Source organism: Scyliorhinus canicula, chromosome 7 (assembly GCF_902713615.1).
Source record: "Scyliorhinus canicula chromosome 7, sScyCan1.1, whole genome shotgun sequence".
Taxonomy (NCBI): domain Eukaryota; kingdom Metazoa; phylum Chordata; class Chondrichthyes; order Carcharhiniformes; family Scyliorhinidae; genus Scyliorhinus; species Scyliorhinus canicula.
Window position 1 is genome coordinate 143,298,261 of NC_052152.1, and position 24,053 is coordinate 143,322,313.

A 24,053-nucleotide genomic window follows, 5' to 3' on the forward strand; every position below is an offset into this window, starting at 1 on the left:
GGTCCCGTGGTCCCGTTCCGAGGGGAGGACAAAATGGCGGCGTCTGGAGTACCTGTGGGGAAGAAGATGGCGGCGCCCATGCAGCGCACGTTGCGGGAGTGGGGCAACATGGCGGCGACCATGGAGCGCACGTTGTGGGCGTGGGGCAAAATGGCGGCGACCATTCAATGCACATGGAGTCGGAGGATGAAGATGGCGGCACCCATGGCGCGCACATGGCGGGGGCGGCGAAAGATGGCGGCGCCCACTGATCGCACGTGGAGTTGGGGAAGGAAGATGGCGGCACCCACTGATTGCATGTGGCCCCGGGGGAAGTGGATGGCAGGGCCCATTGCACGATCGGCTGAGGCGAGGGGGGAGGTTCGGGCACGATAGCGGCAACTGCGCGGGACTGACAGACCGCTGCAAAGTGGCTATTCTTGCCACAAGATTTGCATTTCGCGGTGCTGGCCGGGCAGCGCTGGCGGGGGTGCTTATGCTGACCGCAGAATTAGCAGCGGGGACCCCCATAGTGCACGGTGCGGCGAGCAGCGCAGGCATAATGCGCGGGAGCGTCCCCGGTCGGGGGGGTGGGTTGCGGGGTCCACGAGGGATAGGATGGGTGGGCCGCGCGGCTGGCGGGGTAGGATTGCACATTACGGGAAGTGGCCGTCATTGAGAGCGCTAAGGTCTTTGTTGCCACAAGATCGAGAGCGGCCCCTTCCAGCAGTCGTTGCCGGATGTGGTCCGATGCAATACCCGTTACAAATGCATCCCGCATGAGTAGATTCGAATGTTCCATGGCCGAGACGGCCTGGCAGTCGCAGTCCTGTACTAGGGGGATAAGGGCCCGCCAGAAGTCCTCAATCGACTCACCCGGTTGCTGAACGCGAGTGGAGAGTACATGTCTCGCAAACAGAGTGTTCGTTGACTGAGCGTAATTCTCTTTGAGCAGTTCCATTGCCCGGGCGTAGGTAGGCGCGTCCTGAATCAGCGGGAACACGCTGGAGCTCAACCTTGAGTATAGGAGTTGTACCTTCTGAGCCTCCGATGGTGCAGGGTCTGCTGAGGTGATGTAGGCCTCGAAAACAGCCAGCCAGTGATTAAAGTCTTTCCTGGCGTGTGGCGACTGCGGATCCAGCTGCAAGCAATCAGGCTTAATTCTGATGTCCACGATGTTGGAAAATCTCACTGCAATAAATTGTGGCGCTAACATTTGCACACAAAGACGCGATTCGGTACAAGAGAGGCTTTATTACAGTGAGATGCTATTCCTTCGGCTGCAGCTGTAGAATGGCATCTCAGGGAAACTTATGAATATTTATACTGCTCCCTGTGGGCGGAGCTAGCCGGCAGGGGCTTACCGGAAAACCTGTAATACAGGTACTGTCATACATCCCCTAATGCAAGCGCACAGATATATACAGTGGTAGATCACCACAGTTTCCACTTGTCAATTGTTGAAGCTACTCCAGCCAAGACTTTCTCTCGCTCACTCTCTCAAGAGTGCAGGGTTTTGGTCAATACTCTAGAGACCTTTTCAGAAACCTTAAGATGCCATAACCAGACAAGCAAAAATATTCTGTCCTGATGTATTTTTCATTGTATCTATTTCTTAACTCACCTAGATGTTCGCCTTCTCCTCCTCTCCCAGGTGAATCTTCCCATTGTTTACCAAACCAGCACGTTCCACCAAAGATTGACAGCTAGGCTGACCATTCACACTGCCAGAATTGCCATGCGTGACATCAGGGGCTCGCCTGACATTGTGCATGACAGCATCCAACATTAAGGGGCCATAAATACAAGATTGTTACCAAAAAATCTGATAGGGAGATTTAAAAAATGTCATCACTTTTAAGGAATGCTAATGATGTGGAGATGCCGGCATTGGACTGGGATGAGCGCAGTAAGAAGTCTTACAACACCAGGTTAAAGTCCAACAGGTTTGTTTCAAATCACTAGCTTTCAGAGCACTGCTCCTTCACCTGAAGAAGGAGCAGTGCTGATTTGAAACAAACCTGTTGGACTTTAACATGGTGTTGTAAGGAATGCTCAGGATGTGGAACAGATACCACAGGAGGTGGTTGATTCAAGAGGCTGAAATGCTTTTTGTAGAAAACTAGACGAGTACATGAGAAAAAGGAATAGAAAGATATGCTGAAAGGCTGAGACGAGGTAGATGGAAAGGGAGTCGGGGACACATGTGCATTATGAATACCAGCACAGACTAATTAGGCTGAATGGCCTGTTATTGTCCTGCATAGTCCATGTATAATGACTCAAAGTTCCTGATTTATTATGCTGCGCGTTGATCTCCTGGATTTCATGTCGGTCACCTTTAACTTAACCATGTCAACGCTCGAGGACTCTCATCCAATGGAATGAAAAGGAATTGGGGAGTGGGGAGAAAGAGAGACGGGTTCTTGCGCAAGCGCGTTGGGAGGGGTGTGTGGCCGGGCGTCGCGCATGCGCAGCTGAAGCCCAGCCAGCTGCAATTTGAAGTAGGAGGCGGGCGGCGCGAGGCTATCTTCGGAGTCCGTTATTCGAGAGCCCTGCCAAAGCACCTCTTCGCCCGCACGCAGAGTCATGGCGGAATGCGGCACGGCAGAGGACCTGCGGGAAGATGCCCTGATCGACTTTTTAGCGAAGAAAGGCGGCCGAGTGAAAAACAAGGAGCTGGTGGAGAGGTTTAAAAAATTTATCAACGCCCCGGAGCCGCAGCTCAAAGGTGAGGCGAGCGGCCACCGGGAGAAGCCACCTGGGTGGCTGGCGGTGCCCCTAATGCGTGCGGCAGTTCTGCCTGTGTGAATGGTCAGCCCAGCTGTCAATCATTGGGGGAGCGCACGAGGTTGGTAAACAATGGGAGGGGGAGGGTTTGCTGGGGAGGGGGAACATCCAGGTGAGTTAAGAAATAGACGCAATGGAAAGCAAGTGAGAGCACGGCTTGTTTACTTATGGACTCATTAGGATCTCCAGAATACCCTGCACTCTTTTGAGAGAGACACTGTGACAGTCTTCCAAGAGTGGGGGTGTCAATTACAAGGGGGTCACAATTTCAAGGTGAGAGGGGAAAAGTTTAAGGGAGATGTGCGTGGAAAGTTTTTTACGCAGAGGGTGGTGGGTGCCTGGAATGCTTTGCCAGCGGAGGTGGTAGAGGCGGGTACGATAGCATCATTTAAGATGCATCTGGACAGATATATGAACGGGTGGGGTACAGAGAGAAGTAGACCTTGGAAAATAGGCAACGGGTTTAGATAAAGGATCTGGATTGGTGCAGGCTGGGAGGGCCAAAGGGCCTGTTCCTGTGCTGTAATTTTCTTTGTTCCTTGTTTGTCTTGGCTGGAGTAGCTGCAACAATTGACAATTTGACTCTCTGGGGAGGAAAAATGGTGCTGGATGAGTAAAGCCTCCAAATCATGACAGGTCTAGGCGGAGTAGGTAGGAGCTCATCCCATTGGCAAAAGAGTTAACAGGGCAGCACGGTAGCATTGTGGATAGCACAATCGCTTCACAGCTCCAAGGTCCCAGGTTCGATTCCGGCTTGGGTCACTGTCTGTGCGGAGTCTGCACATCCTCCCCGTGTGTGCGTGGGTTTCCTCCGGGTGCTCTGGTTTCCTCCCACAGTCCAAAGATGTGCAGGTTAGGTGGATTGGCCATGATAAATTGCCCTTAGTGTCCAAAATTGCCCTTAGTGTTGGGTGGGGTTACTGGGTTATGGGGATGGGGTGGAGGTGTTAACCTTGGGTAGGGTGCTCTTTCCAGGAGCGGTGCTGACTTGATGGGCCGAATGGCCTCCTTCTGCACTGTAAATTCTATGATCTCAGAAGAACCAGAGGATGCTGATTTAAAGTGATTGGCAAAAGAAGCAATGATGACATGAGGGAGCAACTTTTAGTTTATGCATAACGTTATTGGGATGTAGAATGCACTATCTGGGAGTGCAGTAGAAGTGGATTGGATACAATATTGGCTTTGAAAAGGAAATTATATCAGCACCTGTAGAGAAAATAATTGCTGGACATTGGGAGAGTTGAGAATGACAGTTCTGTTTACAAAGCGCAGGCATGAGCACAGTAATATATACTTCAAAATAGATAATTCCATTTCTTGGTCGTAAAGCCCCTTGATCTTGAAGACAACTATCAAAGACTAATCTTAGAATTTACAGTGCAGGGGCAGCACGGTGGCCTAGTGGTTAGCACAACCGCCTCACGGCGCTGAGGTCCCAGGTTCGATCCTGGCTCTGGGTCACTGTCCGTGTGGAGTTTGCACGTTCTCCCCGTGTCTGCGTGGGTTTCGCCCCCACATCCCAAAAATGTGCAGAGTAGGTGGATTGGCCACGCTAAATTGCCCCTTAATTGGAAAAAATAATTGGCTAATCTAAATTTATAAAAAAAAAAGAAGAAAAAAAAAAAGAATTTACAGTGCAGAGGAGGCCATTTGGCCCATCAAGTCTGCACTGGCCCTTGGAAAGAGCACCCCACTTAAGGCCATGCCTCCACCCTATCCCTGTAACCCACTAACCCCACCTAACATTTCTGGACACTTGGGCATGTTATCATGGCCAATCCACCTAATCTGCACATCTTTGGACTGTGGGAGGAAACTGCAGCACCCGGAGGAAACCCACACAGATGGGGAGAACGTGCAGACTCCGCACAAGACAGTGACCCAAGCTGGGAATCGAACCTGGGACCCTGGAGCTGTGAAGCAACTGTGCTACCATGCTGCCCTAAACTATATTTAGTTGTGCAAGATAATTGACCTTATTGTTTCCTGAAATAAAATCAGCTAGAGTTTTCTGGTCTTGATTTCTATCTGTTGATGACTGGCTGAGTGTGAGCCAAATTGGGCTCAGCAGTATGGCCATCACAGCTAAATGGTCTTTAGATACTCAGGCTAGATATGCATGTGTTACTGGGCCCATGGCTATTGGTTGTGGAACTATGTACTCCAAGGTAGCTTTGATGTGGCAATTTTATAAGATTGAGCATAAGTATATCGATCTCTGTCATAGTCAAATATTCATATCAAGATGTGTAGTCTTCCATGGAATTAGCTGGACTAGGTTTCAACAAACAATGTTTCTAACTCTGAAATGTAATATTCAGTGCCCTGCCCTTCCTATTCCAATTAAGCCTTTTCTCAGAAGATTTGATTCCTGGATTCATTTGTAGTGTAGTATTTGGAAAAGGAAATTCTCGGAGTGATGTGCCAAATAAATGCCATGATTAGTATCTCACACAGTCAAAGTCAAGCATTTACATTTAAAAAAATATTTTATAGCATAGCTTATTTAATGTTTGTACAGGTGGCCCTGTTATTTAGTGCAGTTCTTGGGAGATAGTTGTGCATGGCTTTCCTCAACATCCATTCACAATTTAGCTTTTGCAATTTTCCATGAAGGGAAAGCATGAGAGTTTGATACCCGTTGAAGCATATTGAAGATCTGGAACGTGTTGGAAAATAGTAAGCATATGAGATTGCAATGCTGGTAAAATTGTGAATGTAGTTTGAAATAATAGATGGGTAATGCATTGTAACATTAGGAAGTTGTGCCAGGATGATGATTGTTGAGATTGAGATAAGTCATCACATCATTTTGAAGTTTACTTATAGATGTGCAACATGTCTCCATAGAATATTTTGAGACTGTGATACACATTACCATATATTATTCCTGATGATATATCTGCAAAGGTCTTCTACTTAAGCTTCTTTCCTGTTATACCACATTTTTCTGTCAGTTTGTTGATTTTCTGAAAGTGAAAAAGCAAATCCAAACTGAGGGGCAGGGAATATAGCCATGAAAAAATGTTTAGGATGGCTAATGGCTATAAACTCGCCAATGTGAAACCACTAAAGATTTAGGAACACAGCTATTTCTTAATTACAAGTCAAGAGAACTAAACTGTGAGAAAGGAGGTGGTGAAGAAATTGTACAATTTAACCCATTTTTTCCCTCTTAGTAATGCCCAAAGTAAAAGCATCTAAAGATAGTGTTTAATAACAACATGATCGAATGTATCCGATTAATCATCTTGTACCTACAATGAAGTTTAAAGTTCGCAGCCTCAACAAGACGCGAGGCTAGGGTTCAGGTGGATATATTTTCTCCAGAGCAAGTAATGATAGTTTCCAAATATATGTGAATTATGACTATATGCAGTATGATTAATTGTTTTTTCCCCACATATATTAAACCTAGCTCTACAACAACCTCAAGATGAATTGGAATTAGAGTTCCTTCTGATTCGCTGTTCCCCATGTCAGTCATGATCGCACTTTATTTTGGCTGCAAATAAAATTTTCATCTCACACAATAAAAATGTGCAAATGTTCAAAAATAAACTTGAAAGCACTTTGTGTATTGTAAACTGGGTCTGAAATTTTGTCATCTGTGCTCTCCAAGAGATACGGCAAAGTATTATGGTTGGCTACAAATCACAGGGATTGGTTCATTTCAATACTTGGCCTGAACAAATCATGCAACACAGCGATGCTGACTCTCAGGAAGTGGCAGAAGATCACAGCTGCAGGGTAATGTTCCGACAGGCGGGAGCAAAGGGCCATTCATTAATGGACTAATGAGATGATTTGAAAATAATCTTATTCCACCGGATTAGAGTTTTGGCACTATAAGGTGCTCAACTCCCTCTTGAATCAAAAGCATGCCTGACTTAGATGGTTAAGACACTTTACAAAACTGATATTTGTTCTCTGTATGGTTTCTGCTGGGCCTAACCATAACCTGTTGGCTGCAATTCTTATGGCAGCCAAGAAATCGGAATCCCTTTCGCATTCTCCAGTTTGGGACAGCCATTTAAGCACTCCCTGATTTCATAACTTTCCCTGATTCTCTAAGACCCTAGGATTTGGTTTCTGGCTACCACTGATCTCTGTTTCACGTTATGCCTCCGTTCTCCCACAACCTCGCTGCTCAGTGCTCCTGAACTCTGGAGTCGTTTCACAGTGATACTTGGTATTTGGATCTGCTTTAAAGTGGCAACGAACCCTTAAATTCTACCCTGGTACAGTTCTGACGTGGGCCTATTTCCATGTCCCTGTGCTGATAAATCGGTTACTAATACTGCTACTTGACCAAAAACCTCTTATAAAATCTCAGATTCACTCAGCAATACCATAAGACATCAGCAAAGTAAATTTGGGTAACCTCAGGTATCACTCAAGATAATCTACACCAGGTTGTAAATGTAAACCAAAAGTATGAAAGGCAGTCACTGCAAGATGTTTTTTTCTGATGTGGAGTCAGAAATTTACAAGCAGTTACAACTGGTTTCTCATTGGCCTCAGGAGTTGACAAATGGCTCGAATGGTTTGGTCTTACCATATAAAATCGCTTCACAGAAAATATTTGAACAATGGCCTCGAGGAATGGGTCTGGTTAAGCAAATGAACATCACAACCTGCCCTACACCTCAGACCAGCTATGTGTAACATTATGCAGAAAGTGATTAGATTTATTTAATAAAGATAATTACTATTTGCTGGAATAATCTAAAACATTGATTTCAATCTTGATTTTTTAAAAAATTGAATCTTAATCTTTGCATCTGTGGTATATGTAACAGTTGTATAACTGTACATGTGTATTCCTTACAGTATTGCACTGTACACGTGTTTGGTAGTCCAAGGGTGTTTTATGACAATGCCACGGGTCACTGTCTGTGTCGAGTTTGCATGTTCTCCCAGTGTCTGCTTGGGTCTCACCCCCACAACCCAAAGGTGTGCTGGACAATCCACCAGGATTGTCATCCTAAATTAGAAAAAAGAATTGGGTACTATAAATTTATTTTGTGACAATACTCCCCAAATGGAGGTAAAACCTGTTGCTTGAAATTAAATCTTAATCTGGGGTGGGGTGGGGTGGTGGTGGGGGGGGGGGGGGGGGGTGCATGGGAAAGCTGCAGTTGGTGTCCTTTAAGGTAGAACAGCTGGTTGCAGTATTTCTTAAGTCACATGATATCTGTTTTGAAACATGAAATAACACCGTCGAACGATGCTGTCTATTTGGCTAATAAACTGGCAATAGGTCTTTTAGAATTTGTATTCGTAAAAGGCAACTTGATTTTAATTTCTCGGTACCATCTCTATGTTGGAATTCTTAAAGCACTGACTGCTGCCCCAGTTAAATACCTAAACCAGCACAGGACTGGGAGCTGAAACTGAGTTTTATTTGGTCTGACATCGTATTTCAATCTACGGTGGGCGGGCTGCAATCTGTTTACATTTTCCAAGGATTTACTGCATTCCTCTTGGCTCACACTGATATCGCTGGAACCACTGTTTTGAAGTTGTGACTGAACAGCCTTCTGCTTACAATCAACATTTAGTAAGACTTATTTCTCAAAGTTAATAAATTGAGTGCAGCTGCTAAAATGATGTGTTGACATAATAGCACAGTTGCTCTAGTTTTGAAGCACTAGACAAAATGAAAGCCTTTAATATAGCTCATCAGTTAAGCTGTGTTTATTTGTGTACATAAATTTATTGAAAGCTATGCATTCAGCATTTCAATACACGCATGACCGTTACTTATATGGATAGCACGGTAGCATAGTGGTTAGCACTATGGCTTCACAGCGCCAGGGTCCCAGGTTCGATTCCCGGCTTGGATCGCTGTCTGTGTGGAGTCTGCACATTCTTCCCGTGTCTGCATGTATTTCCTCCGGGTGCTCCAGTTTCCTCCCACAAGTCCCGAAAGACGTGCCATTAGGTAATTTGGACATTCTGAATTCTCCCTCCGTCTACTCGAACAGGCGCCGGAGTGTGGCGACTAGGGGCTTTTCACAGTAACTTCATTGCAGTGTTAATGTAAGCCTGCTGTGACAATAAAGATTATTATTATTCAAAAATCTTCAATATTTTATGGAGCTCTCCCTGATATACATTCCTATGCCAGATGTAGATGTTTTCATGGCAATATTATCAGAGACAGATAAATTTCCAGAAAAATTGGCAAAAATGTGAGTGCATGCTGTTGTGCAAGACTCTTGAATGCTGCCACAGGAAAAACAAATAGTGAGAGTTTACCTTTATTGAATCAATTAAGATTGTGGTAACTTATCAAGATTTAGTTCAGTGCAAAATGTCATTGCTTTGCCCATCCCCAGTACAGTATTTCCTGGCTAAAGTATAGATAGACAACTTGTTCTCCGATTACTAATAAAATCATCTTTAAAATAACTACAAAGTCTGTATGTACGGCATTAGATGTCACACATTATATATCATTATTCACTTTCCTCTCATGGGGATACCATTTGACACAGTTGAAACAGCAAGGAAATAGCTTGGTTGTAAACCCACCAAGTAACAGCATGCTCCGGTGTTGTAGCACTCCGATTGATGCCCAAGACTGAGCTTTTTTTGCAATCCAGTTTGATAAGAATAGGAATAGTCCATTAGCCTCGAGTCTGTCCCACCATTCCATGAGATCATGTAGGATCTGTTACCTAACTCTTTATGCCCATCTTTGCTTCAAATTGCTTAATACCTTTAATTAACAAAACCCTATCAATCTCATATTTGAAATTGACCATTATGTCGGACTGTGTTCGCCTCGCTGCTGGCAGGCGGGTTCTGTTGGACTGGAGGTCAGCTTCTCCAACCAGTGCCTCAGCGTGGCTGGCGTATCTCGTAATGTTTTTGTACCTTGAGAAAATTAAATGTATCTGGTAGGCTTGATTGGGAGGTATTATATAAGATGGCAGCAATTTGTCATGTATTTCAAGGAACTGGTCACTGTCAGATGTTGTGGGGAGGGGGTGCAAGAGGGTTGGGGGGTGTTTTTTTCTTTTTGGGTGTTTATTTGTTTTATATAGACAAAAAATGTTTACTAAAAATATTTTTTAAAAACAAGAAATTAACCATTGAACCATCAACTGGCATTTATGGAAGAGTACGCCATTTTTCTACCACCCTTTGTAAAAGTATTGCCTAGCTTCACCCCTGAAAGCCCTGACTCTAGCTTTGAGGCTATATACCTGAATACTAGATTCCTCAACCAGCTGAAATAGCATATAGAGAGAAATGATCAGTTACCACCGTCGAAAGGGAACCAGTGACATCCACTTGCCATAAATGAACTAAAACAAACCTTGACAGCCAATCAAATTATCCTATTGGCTTTGTGGAGTCTCTGTAATTTAACCCTTGGAGCCCAGGTATCATTCGAGTAAATGCATACCGCACTCCCTGCAAGGCCAATATAACCTTCCTTGGCTAATGTGCCCAGAATTGCTCTCAGGGGATACAACCCTAGTTTATGTAATCTCTCCTCATAGTTTAACAATTAAGCCCAGGTACCATTCTAGTAAATCTAAGCTGTAACTCTTCCAAGGTCAATGTATTGTTCTTTAAACTGCTCACAGCACTCCAGGTTTCTCCTCGCAGTTCCACCCTTTTGTCTTCTAAATATAAAGAACAGCAACACCTTAGTCTTTTTGGTTATTTCCTGTAGCTCTTTTAATGATCTACATACATGGGCACAAAAGCTACTTTAATCCTTCACTGTTCCTAACTTTTCACTGTTTAGGAAGTACTCTTGATCTATCTTTTTGTCTAAAGTGGATGATCTTAACACTTGCCCAGATCTATTTGACACGGTTTTGCCCAGAATATAAGCAAGCCGAACAGGGCTAAATTCCAATATTTATTTGCTGCAGTAATATCTTTGTAATTTTATGTTTCCATCTACACTCGGGGCTTTTCACAGTAACTTAATTGAAGCCTACTCGTGACAATAAGCGATTTTCATTTCATTTTTCATTTCATTACACTCCTATCATTGCTACCCAACTTTGCGTCATTGGCAACTTGGACATGTGGCTCTGTATCCTGTCATACAAGCCATTAATAAATGCAGTGAATAGTTGAGGCTCTCATGGAGATTCCTGTGGGATGCTGCTAGTCACATTCTGTGAATTAAAGTATATGGCCACTATCTGTTCTCTGTTTCCTCCCACTCAGCCAATTTCCTAACCAAGGTCAGCTACTTGCCCTCAATTCCACGAGCTTCAACTAGCTTGGAGTTGAGGGACTTGATCAAATGCCTCTGGAGGTTCATGTCAATAACATCCGCATATGTTGCCTTGTCCAGCACTTTAGTTGCCTTTTCAATAAATGTGATTAGGTTTGTTAGGCGTGGCCTATCCTTTATAAATTTATGCTGGCTCTCTGAAAAGTTTCATGGTGTTCAGTCATCTTTGCCTTAATCATTGGCTCCAGTAATTTCCTGACAATAGACATCATGTCTCTAATCACCAAGCCATTTTCATATCCTTGTTATTAGCACAGTTATCTTACCCATTAACAGACGTGCAAAGGGGCATTGCAATGATGTGCTAAGTGGATGGGTTCATTTTCAGTTTATTTGTTTGCTTCTGTTTCCAGGTAACCATGATGCATGAGCAGGTGCTAAGCAAGAGTTAATGTATAATGGTTGAAAAGATGACTGTCTTTTGAATAATGAGCGAGATCGTCATTTTTTGTGAGAAGATCTTAGAAGAATTACATTTTATTATTCAAAAATTAGATCATGCTCCCTTCAAACAAAAGATGATATCTGTCTGGAAGAACAGATTATTCAGATTTGATAAATATTGGAATTTAGCCCTGTTCGGCTTGCTTATATTCTGAAAACCCCCAGTATCTCAGATCTAGGATGAATTCCCTCTTGTAAAATATTAAATGACTGCCAGATATGCTTTATCTGTGTTTCAGCCATTCAATGTTTTGACCGATCTAGATACAAATTTGATTGCGTATTTTTGATTGTGAGCCAGGTGAAGGGTTTTGTCAGCAATACATTGCAAATGCTGAAATGTTAGTCAGCTTATGTTGTCGGCAATGTGCATTTCCAACCGCATTAAAATTTCACAAAGTCCCCTTTATGATATCGAGCCCAATTTTAGAGGCACAAGAGATTTTGCCTAATTTTACATCAACATAGTGGGATGCTGGGGGAGAACAGAAAGGGGTGGGGGGATAAGGGAGAAAGCTTAAAGTTGTAAAATATGTGCAAAAAAAGGTCATTAGCCAAGTTCATGCTTTTTTTTCATATTCATTCGTTTAGATTTTTTGGAAAATTCTGGAATAATAAAAAGCTGGTTTGATTTTTAAAAAATAATAATTTTACATCAACGTATTAGAAAAGTGGAGGTGGAATATTCTTAATTTAGTTTACCAAATCTGTCACTGTAGCATCCTTCTATATTTTGAATGTCCTTAAATGTCTGTTGGGTTCTTCCAGACAGATATCATCTTTTGTTTGAAGGGAGCATGATCTAATTTTTGATCATAGAATTTACCGTGCAGACGGAGGCCATTCAGTCCATCGAGTCTGCACTGGCCCTTACAAAGCGCACCCTACTCAAACCCACGTATCTACTCTATCCCTGGAACCCAGTAAACCCCACCTAACCTTTTTGGACACTAAGGGCAATTTAGCATGGCCAATCCACCTAACCCGCACATCTTTTGACTATGGGAGGAAACCGGAGCACACGGGGAGCACGTGCAGACTCCACACAGACAGAGACCCACCCGGGAATGGAACCTGGGGCACTGGAATTGTGGAGAAAATGTGCTAACCACTATGCTACTGTGCTGATTTATGAACTATTTATGAATATGTTTACAGGCAAATAAATATGATCTGCCATTTTGCATTGGAATATGGAACTGTCCTAAGGTTTGAACTAAAACAATTTTCATTTATATAATCCAGGCATTCCGTAGCACTTTACAGTCAATGAATATATGAAGTAGTGTCTTGTTATTTCTTCGATGGGTGTGGTTGCCAGTTTGCACGTATCAAGGTTCCACAAACAGCAACTGAATGAATGAATAGTTTTTTTTATTTGTTATTTGTTGATAGAGAAATCTTGACCAGGGCACCAGAGGAGTGCACTGCCTTATCTAAACAGAACAGTTAATGTCTCAACTGGAATTCGGCTTTCTCATGCAGTACTAAAATGGAAGCTTAGATTTTGTACTGACACCTACATATGGCATTTGAGTTTTGTTTTTATAAATTTAGAGTACACAATTATTTTTTTTGTTTCCAATTAAGGGGCAATTTAGTGTGTCCAATCCACCTAACCTGCACATCTTTCGGTTGTGGGGGTGAAACCCACGCAGACATGGGGAGAATGTGCAAACTCCACACGGTGTTGCTCGTTATGCTTTCCCTTAATTTGCTCTGTTTTAATTACCTTTGCTCAAGAGTCGCCAGGTATCTTTCTGATACCACCGCAGGGTTCAAAGCCAAGTACTGACCAATAACTCAATACACCAGTTAGTAAGTTTGAAATCAATACACATTTATTATACACACAGTCAATTACTACTCATGCATAAACGGTCTATTTGCTAAACTACATCTGCTACTAGAAGCCTATACTTAGCTTCGAATGGCCCACCAGGTCAGAGGAAGAATGGCCGTTGTCCGGTTCTGATACTGCTGGCTTCGAACTGGTACGGAATAGTAGCTAGGAGCGTCTATCTCGTAGCGTGCGTTGACCTTAGACTAACTTGGTTGATGCAGCTGTTAGGCAGGTCTCTCCTCACTGAGAGCCAAGGCCAAGAGAGCGAACTGAACTTGGGGACTCTGCTTTATACCCCAAGGGGTTTCGCGCCCTTCTGGGCGGACCCCAGACTTGGTCCCAATTAATTGGATCATGTCCCAATCGTTCCTATCGATTTTCTCCAATACCGGAGGCGTTCCCTGATCGTTGGGCGGGCCCTATGTGGCCGTTGGCCTGCCTTTGTTTTAGCCCCCACTGACGCCGGGGAGTCTGTCTTGGTCCCGATTGTTTCAATGTTTCTTTTTGTCCCTGGAGATAGCTCATTAATATGTTAACGGCTATTGGTTTCAGTTCTGTCTGGGTTCTGCAAATCTTAATACACAGGAAACCTTGCACCTGCTTGTTTTCTCTGGTGTTGTCCGTTTTTCCCTGCACTCCTTGCGAGTGTCCATTTTGAATTGGGACGTGGCCACCCCAGGTGGCTACAATGGACAGTGCTATCCACTGCGCCACATGCCGCCCTTAATGGCTTTTGAGTTGATGACCCATTCACTCAGACCAGCATCCTACCAATTGAATTTTGCATTAATTTGGATGGTCTTCAGTCGCAGTCTTTCAAAACTATTGATATACTGCTGCTATGCACGACTACAGTCTGAAACAAAACCCCTATAACTGCATCATTGAGTGTCAGTGAATTAACTATGAAACCTGGGTGGTGCCAAAATATGTTCAGGCCCTCAGCTCTCGTAATGAGAATTTGTTCTCACTTCTTTGTTTACTTCATGAGCCCTCATCCTTTTACCATTTAGACGTTGTATGCAGTCATCAAATTATTTGTTTTACATACGTTGCAGGAGGTCCGATGATTCACATTGGTGTATAAATTTATTTTGTCTTGGAGTCATTATCCCATAAACATCTTGCTCGAGTGGAAAAATCCCAGTTTACTTCTTTGAGTCCTTTTTTTTATAACTTTATTCTTGCTAACATTTATTTTCATGCCATTCACATACAACATAAATGGTCACGATCACAGCATTTATGACAGTTACAAGATTCAAATACATCAGTACATATTTGTTGTTCTATGTTTATATGGGGTGGATTGTTAATATTTGTTTGAAGGTTGACATCCCTGGCGGGAGATGGCATATTGTGGGAAAGTGAGCCAGAAAGCTGGATCCTCAAGTTTAAAAAGTTTAATTATTGTGTATGAGTTTACATACTTACAATGGAAGAGTGCTAATTCAAAAATGAGAGCTAAAAGAATGAGAATTAAGAGCAATACTTTAGATGATCTTATTTTCAGAGCATGATATTTTTTATATAATTGAGTACCAGAACTGCATTTAATAACTCAATTTGTGGCTGAATCACTATCCTGAGCAAATTCAGCTCACTGAATTTATACTCTGTGCCCCTAATTATAAAATCTTGTCTTTAATTTCCCCTTTATAGGCTTTGAATCAGTACTTTTTAAGTTCTATGTATCTGCGGCCTCAGGTTTTTCCATTGTATTGAGAATTCTAAAACAAACGCAAATACTGCAGATGCTAGAAAACTGAACTCAAAACGAAGAATGCTGGAAAGACTCAGGGGGTCTGGCAGCATCTCTGGAGAGAGACAGAGTTAATGTGTTGTGTCTGTATGACGCTTTAAAGAGTTATTAAGAATTCTGTTGTTTGGGGTGAATAGCTTTAAATGTATTTTAAATAGCATCAGATGTGATCTGCTAACTCCTATGGCAAAAATTGTCAGATTAGGATAGTTAACATGGAAGCTGCAGGCAAATGATAAGACATTGATAACCCTCTTTGATCTATTGCATGAAGTCCATACAGCATCTTGTTTTACTATTTCTGCAATCTTATTTAACATAATTGTTATGTTTAAGGTTGGAGTGTAAACAGTACTAAAATAAATTCTATTTTCCTGCAGCTAAATATCGCGATGTCTTCAAAGATATTGTCAACAAGATTGCACTGGTTAAGCAGGAAGATGTAAGTATTGATTAGATTTAATTATTTGTTCAAATATCGATCTCTTGCCCTTTCCCTCTTTCACACATCTGCAGTCTGCTTGTGCTTTCTAACTGAACCAATTTTTTGTTACACCCAGCTGACTGACTACACATCATCAGTACAATCAATTCATAAAAAATGTTGAATGTGTGCATTATTTTGCATAGTTGCAAGAGCTTGCAGCCAAAAAGATGCTAAGCATAAACCAGCAGATACTGTGTCAAAGAAGTTCATTTCAGTAGGGCTGAAGATGAAGGCTATTGGGCTATTAAAATACTGTACTGATATCTTCTGATAGCTGATTTGATAGTGTGTAAATGACTTGGGGCGACACAGTGGTTAGCACTGTTGCTTCACCGTGCCAGGGACCTGCGTTCAATTCCCGGCTTGGTCACTGTCTGTGGAGTCTGCATGTTCTCCCAGTGTCTGCGTGGGTTTCCTCCGGGTACTCCTGTTTCCTCCCTTGAATCCTGAAAGACATGCTTGTTAGGTAAATTGGACATTCTGAATTCTCCATCAGTGTGCCCGAACAGGTGTCGGAATGTGGCAACCAGGGGATTTTCACAGTAACTTAATTGCAGTGCTAATGTAAGCCTGCTTGTGACACTAATAAAGATTATTATGATGCAAACCAAAATTTGATTCCTCTCTGCTAAATTGGCTAATCTTGGCACACTTGATAGTAAGTGCAGGAGATTCATGCCTTTTGTTACCTCTACATTTGACTTGACCATTGCTCTCTTGACCAGTCTCCCAACTCTCACCTTCATCAGCGAGCTTATCCAAAGCTTTACTGTCCTCCTATTAACTCACCAAGCATTTTCACCCATCACCCCTGTGCTCGCTGACCTAGATTGGAAGCTGGTCTGATAATGCCACTATTTAATACTTCTCATTCTGCTTTTCAAATGCTTCCATTTCCCTGTCCATCTTTATCTCTAAGCTCTTCCAGCAACCAGCACCACAATTACGACCTGCATTTTTATTGCAGGGTGCTTCACAGGAGAGTTATCAAAGCAAATTTGACTGATTATAAATGCCAATTTCAAAATTTATAGTACATTCTGTGTTTATTTTGACCAATGTAAAGAGAGAGCTTCTTTACCTATTCAGTTAATTCTGTATTAATGTAAGCCTACTTGTGACATAAATAAAGATTGTTATTATTAATTGGTACCTACAGTCGATCAGCTTCAAATAAAACAAATTAAATCCCTTGTTGAATCATTATTATTTGTAATAAAGTTAGTGATATTTGGATATATAGGCATCCAAAGCACGAGCCTACCTGTTCTTGTTCAGGTACTGGCGGACCCGCTGTGTTTTTCAGCATTTTTGTTTTAGTTTGAATTATTTCAGCTATCTTTATCAAGTGCTGAATTCGGGGAAAATTGCTCATGAGCGAAATCACCGGCTACAAGTAGTGGAGGTCTGTTATAATCCATCTGTATAATCCATCTGGAATTTTTTGACGCTTTGGTACAGGGAATTTTGTCTTTCTTGACTGCCAACTCATACTACATGACTAAGAGACAAAGTATAAGTAAAGAGGTGAATACAAGAAGTATACCATGTTAAACAGCCGTGTTCTGCCCATTGTAACAGAACTGTGTTCCTCTTTTGAGGGCACTCTGCGTTTTCCTGTTTGATCTCCTAATTTCAGCTGCTTTAGTGCCCCTTCCCCTCATCCTTTCCCATCAAACCATACCTTCATCAGGCACTCCCTGCCTACTCTGATCCACTGTATTTTTTGAGTTTCTCTTTCTGCCCTTTCCTTGCTCATTTAATCCATGAGACCCACCTCCTTTCCCCTGAGCCCCGTTCCCACAAAACTACTGATTTCTCACTTTCTCATCCTGAGCCCAATCCCCAACTGACATTTTAAATTATTCCTTCGTCAGAGGTACTGAGCTGCAACCTTCCCCAACCTTTTAAAACTGTTGACATTGTACTCCTCCATGGTTAACCTATCCTGCATTCCTCATTCTTTCCAGATTATCATTCCATATCTAACCTCTGTTTTCTCTCCAGTCCCAAATCTATGCCTATCTTTCCAGCAACTGCATGTGGGGAATTCTCCAATCAGGTTGTCCCTGTTACAGCACCTGCACAACCCATTCAAAGCCCCACATGTTATCCTCTGGGATTGTGGTAAATATTCCTCCCTGACTTCTCTGCAGTCTTTGGAATGGTGTACCACACAATCCACTTCCAGCGCTTCTGTTCTGTCGTGCAGTTCAGTGCGACCCTTGTCTATTCAATTGTCGTCAGGATATCTTCAACAATGCCATCTCTTCCAGAAACCCCAAGAAGATCATTTCCACATTGCTGTTTGTGGGAGTTAATGTGTTGTTATCATGATATAACGGCAAATAAACGCTCATAAGGAATTGGATAAACACATTGTGATTTCATTTATTAAGACTGGGCACATGAGACTTCCGGTTGCGGCTATGACCAGCTAAGTCGCACGTTTGGCTGCTCCTGCGAGGAAGGTGTTTTCGGGCCGATTGGAGGGCCCCTAACGGCGCTGGAACGACGATTCCCGGTGGGGGAAGGTTCCCAGAGGAGAACCCTGCAAAACTTATGGTCGTCACCCGAAGTGGGGCAGAAAAAAAAGCGGCAGCAGCTCCCCGAAAAAAGCGGGGGAAGAAACCCAAAATGGCGGCCGGCGGCGCACCCGAGGACTGGAGGAAATGGGCGGAGGAGCAGCAGGCCGTTCTCCTGCGCTTCTTCACGGAGCTGAAAGTGGAGTTGCTGGAGTCGATGAACGCGGCGACCACCAGGCTGATGGGAGCCCAGGCGACCCAAGAGGCGTCAATTCGGGAGCTGCAGCAGGAGATGGCTGTGAGGGAGGAGGAGGCCACGGTCCTCGTGGGAAAGGTGGAGGTGCACGAGGCACTCCACCTGAAATGGCAAAACCAACTGGAGGAGATGGATACCCGCATGAGGCGGAAAAACCTGAGGATCCTGGGCCTGGCAGAAGGGCTGGAGGGGTCGGACCTCCCGAGGTACGTGGCAGAAATGCTGGGCTCACTGATGGGGGCAGGGGCCGTCCCTTCGCCCCTGGAACTGGAGGAGGCCTACAGAGTAATGGCCAGGAAGCCAAGAGCAAACGAACCCCCGAGGGCGGTGCTGGTTCGGTTCCAGCGACTCAGTGACCGGGAGAGGGTGCTGAGGTGGGCCAAGAGAGAGAGGAGCAGCAAATGGGAGAACTCGACGGTGAGGATCTACCAGGACTGGAGTGCGGAGGTGGCAAAGCGGCGGGCCCGGTTCAACCGGACGAAGGCGGTGCTGCATGCCAAGAGAATCAGATTCGGGATGCTGCAGCCAGCGCGCTTGTGGGTGACCTATAAGGACCAGCACCACTATTTCGAGTCCCCGGAGGAGGCGTGGGCCTTTGTCCAGGAAGAAAAGCTGGACTCGAACTAGAACCAGGGGATACTTGGCGGTCGTTGCCGCTCTGGTACTTTAAGCTGGACACGTGGCTTTCTTTTGGTTGGATTTTCACTTGGCTGTATTTTTGGACCCCTTTTTTTCTCTCTACCAGTTTTTTTCTTTTTTCTGTTATTTATAATGTTATGTTGGGGGGGCGGGGTGGGGGGGGGGGGGGGGGAGTGCCGGGGGTATGTGTTTCTTGTGGGGGTTTTTTTTTTATCGGTGTGGGATCGGGGACGGGGGTGGAACTGAAGATGGAGGGGTGGGGAGTGGCAGGGCGAAAGCGCGGGCTTTCCTCTGGTTTCCCGCGCGCGGGGCAGAGGAGGGAGGAGGGTGGGAGGAAGGGGCGTGGTCAGCAATGGCTCCCTTTCCCGCGCTGGAGCGGGGTCAAGGAGGGGTGGTAAGGGGGGGGATGTCCCCCATGCCGGGAGGAGTCGGATTGTGGCAGGGGCAGCCGGGTCAGCGTAAACCAGCTGACTTACGGAAGTACTATGTGTGGTGATCACAAGTTAACCAGATGCAACACAACTGAGCAACCACTAGAGGGAGCACGGGAGAGCCATATAAATAGATCAGGACAGGAAGTGAGGACACACTTCACTGAGGGCAGAACTTGGAGCAACACATATACACAAGACACACTTCACAGCAGGCGGGCTGGTAAGCAGGACACACACAGCAAGCAAAGCTGGTAGTTAGCACTGGAAGGTCGTTCTAGGTCGAGCTCTGGAAACTGAACGAACTCACAATAAAGCATCTTCTCCACACTTGAGACTACGAGCTTTATTAAGACACGAGTAACAACACATGGTACCTAGGAGTGATTTCAGACGCTTATGACAGGACAACTCAGCTGCAGATACAGAAAACAAAAAAAAACAAAAATGGCATGGAAATCTCAACCAAGAATGGCATGGAGATCTCCTGCTGGACATTCGACTTGGGAAGACATTGCTGATGAGAGGATGTGCCTTGGATTCCCACTTCACCTGGACACGACTGGAAAAGTAAGAAGTGTCTGGGAAAGGTTTAAACAAATGTTCGATTTCGCTATCATAGCATATGATGCAGCAGCAGCCTCAGACGAAATTAAAATAGCAATTCTCATCAAAGGAAATGAAGCTACGAAAGTTTATAATGGATTTAAATACTCAAAAGGTGAAGACAGAAACAGCTTACAAACGGTACTAAACAAATTTGAAGAGTACTGTGAGAAATTTGAACAGCAAGACATGCTCAGAGTCCAAACTGCACAGAGACTGAGTGATGCAAAACTTAAAAAATCACGAAAAGAGCAAGAAATCGCGAATGAAAAGTACAGATCAAAAAGAAGAAATGACAAGAATTTCTCACAAAGCCAAAACGCTGAAACCCTGTCCAAATCGGGAAGAGAAAATTACTTACGAGTTTTGGAGAGAGAGTCCTGGTGGGCAAGAAAAATCCCTGAAATCCGCGAAAAACGGCAAAAAATGGCGTTGGAGCACATTTTGCAGTCTCCGGTAAGCAAAGAACTACAAATGGCGTCTGCGCATGCGCCGGAACCGGAAGCCGCGCATGCGCAGTTTAAAAATATCGCGATGCCGATCGTTATGCGCATGCGCAAGCCGCGCATGCGCACCAAAAAAAGTTTTGGTCGCGGATCGTTATGCGCATGCGCAAGCCGCGCATGCGCAGTCAAAAAAAGTTTTGGTCGCGGATCGTAATGCGCATGCGCACGCCGCGCATGCGCAATGGAAACAAAACCGCACAGTGAAGGAGGACGGCCGATGTACGCATGCGCAATGCATTCCTGCGCATGACGTCTGAGCATCCCGGCCACGCCCACTTAAAAGGGAAATGCCCGAAAATTGAAAATAAGACACTTAAAGTGGTAAACACAAATTTTCTTGCCTCAGAACACAGAAAAACGCCTGAACTTACACCAACAGTTAAAAACAACTTGCACAACACCCTGAAAAAAGCAGTCTGCACCACCCAAAGTGAAAAGAACAAAAAGAATTCCGAAACAACAAAAGATGATTTGTTTTTCGAAGAATACTACTCAGACACAGCTGAGTCAGTCGGATATGCTTCTCACAGCATCAGCGACACGGTCGCAAAGTTCAACACGAATCAACTCGTGGTAGAAGAAGCCAACGAAGATGAAATGGCTATCAAAGAATACTACTTAGACATGGAGGAGTTATTTGGACATGCTGATCACAGCATCAGCGACACCGTTGCAAAGCTCAACACGACTCTACTCATGGTAGATGAATCCAACACCATGAGGCCATGGCAGCTCGTCGATACATTGGATGACAGCAATACCCAAGACGAAGACGACGCCACACAGAGAGCACAGGAAGACTCCACAGAGCGAGCGATGACAGGCTCCACAGTGCGAGTAATGAAAGACTCCAAAAGGGATGCAAGCAAACACTCCCTGGCGAACACCATGCATGAACAAGACCATGCAGGTAAACCCGCAGTATCTGAGCAACAACAAGCAGACTATGAAAGTCTAACAAGCTCACATGAACAAGAAGAAGACAATGCACCTCTACCCACTACATGCGAAGACAGTGACAAGATGATCACACTCGACGTACAGGATCACAGCGAGACTGACAGTTCTCAGCTTGTCTGTACCGACGCACAGAGCGAGAACAGTAACAAGGTGATCGCACTCGACGTACAGGATCACAGCGAGACTGACAGTTCTCAGCTTGTCTGTACAGAAGCACAGAGTCGGGCCACCCAACAGTCCAGAGCGACGATGCCGAAAGAAAACATGCAGATTTTGACTCCAGAAGAGGAGCACCTGGAGTCCAGAGAGACCAAGCCAAAAGAAACCATGCAGATTCTGACTCCAGACGAGGAGCACCTGGAGTCCAGAGAGACCAAGCCAGAAGAAACCATGCAGATTTTGACTCCAGAAGAGGAGCACCTGGAGTCCAGTGAGATAACATCAACAGAAATCATGAAGATTTTAACTCCAGAAGAGGAGCGCCGAGAGTCCACAGACACCACGTCAATTGTAATCATGGAGGTTTTGACTCCAGAAGAGGAGCGCCAAGAATCCAGAGACACCGCGTCAAATGAAATCGAGAAGAATTTGACTCCGGAAGAGGAGCACCAAGAAAGCAAAGATGAGGAATCCAATTCTCCACAAATGATTGAGGTCACCTGCACCGATGCAACATCAGATCATTCGCACCACTCTCGAGACGAAATGCTCAATGACTCAAATTATCCACTTGGGACACTCATAGAGTATAACAAAAAAAACAAAAGTCAAAAGAAACACAGCAAGAACAAAAGCAACATGAAGCGCGACAAGACCAACAACAATAGCAAGAAGCACAGCAGAAACGAGAACGACAACAGAAAGAACAAAAGCAACATGAAGCGCGACAAGACAAACAACAAAGTCAGGAACAAAGATAGCGACAACACCAAAGACAGAAACGACAAAAACAGCAACACGAACGGCAACGAAAACAACAAAGTCAGGAACAACGACAGTGCCAACACCAAAGACAGAAACGACAAAAACAGCAACAAGTACGGCAACGAAAACAACAAAAACAGGAACGACAGAGACAACAGCAATGAAACAACGACTTGTACACAATGGTACTACTCGGCACATGAAGGACAATGCCACAGCGCATGGCAAAACGATGACAAGACTACAAACATGTCATGGGATGACGACGAATCGCATAAACACACGTCTGCTCCAGAACGAGCAAGCACACCAGCATCCAAGGCGGATGAGACAATAAATCAACACCACAAGCACAGAAAAAAGGCCATGCCAGTCAACATCAGTGAGGTGACCATGCAAACACCTCGGGATGATGCATTGGGTACTTAAAATAACAAGGAACACCAACAACATTCACAGCGGACTTGCAATATCAATATCACCACGTCATCAACAACAAAAAAAAAAGAAAAAAAAGCTCTGAACAAATTCATCAAGTTTGGACTCATAAATGTTTTATTGAGATTGGACATATAACTACATTGGCTTTGTACAGTATGCAATAGCACCATCACCTGTATAGATACGCATATCATAAGTAACTGTTTCTATAATTTTCTTTAACGATGTACAGCAAATATGTAAAGAGAAAAAGGGGGATGGGGTGATCGTAGATTTACTAGATACAAAACAACTGAGCAAACACCAGAGGGAGAGCTACAAATACACCGGGACAGGATGTACAATTTTCTTTAACGATGTACAGAAAATATGTTAAGAGAAAAAGGGGGATGTGGTGATCACAAGTTAACCAGATGCAACACAACTGAGCAACCACTAGAGGGAGCACGGGAGAGCCATATAAATAGATCAGGACAGGAAGTGAGGACACACATCACTGAGGGCAGAACTTGGAGCAACACATATACACAAGACACACTTCACAGCAGGCGGGCTGGTAAGCAGGACACACACAGCAAGCAAAGCTGGTAGTTAGCACTGGAAGGTCGTTCTAGGTCGAGCTCTGGAAACTGAACGAACTCACAATAAAGCATCTTCTCCACACTTGTTACTCGTGTCTTAATAAAGCTCGTAGTCTCAACACACTATGGAGGGTGCATCGCGGCTAGGAAGTGTCCTGGGGTGGGGGAGGGGAGGGGGAAGGAGGGGGCTACCGGGTTGCTGCTGAAAAGGCCAGGGAGGAGAAGTTGAGGACCGGAGGGGTGGGGGGAGGGCGCCATCGCCATGGGGAGCGGGTCAGAAGGGGAGGGCTGACTCGGGGCGAGCAGGTGACAGGATATGGCTAGTCGGCAGGGGAGAGGGGCGGGCTGCCCTTCGACCCGGCTGATCACTTGGAATGTGAGGGGGCTGAATGGGCCGGTCAAGAGAACGAGAGTAATCTCGCATTTGAAGGGACTGAAGGCGGATGTAGCAATGCTACAAGAGACCCACTTGAAGGTGGCGGACCAGGTCCGCCTGAGAAGGGGGTGGGTGGGACAGGTGTTCCACTCAGGAATGGACGCAAAGAACCGGGGGGTGGCGATCCTGGTAGGGAAGAGGGTGTCGTTCGTGGCGGCGGAGGTGGTG

At 44.6% G+C, this 24,053-nt stretch overlaps 1 protein-coding gene across 2 annotated transcripts in view; it reads left to right on the forward strand.

The window, feature by feature from the left end:
* The first annotated feature begins 2,442 nt into the window (after positions 1-2,442).
* LOC119969427 (ankyrin repeat domain-containing protein SOWAHC) overlaps positions 2,443-24,053 on the forward strand; it is a 184,710-nt gene continuing 163,099 nt past the window's right edge. For both annotated transcript variants that reach the window (XM_038803057.1, XM_038803058.1), the window contains exons 1-2: positions 2,443-2,710; positions 15,474-15,535. In XM_038803057.1, coding sequence (XP_038658985.1) covers positions 2,569-2,710; positions 15,474-15,535 — 204 coding nt within the window. In that variant the 5' untranslated portion in view covers positions 2,443-2,568. The remainder of the gene's footprint in view (positions 2,711-15,473; positions 15,536-24,053) is intronic.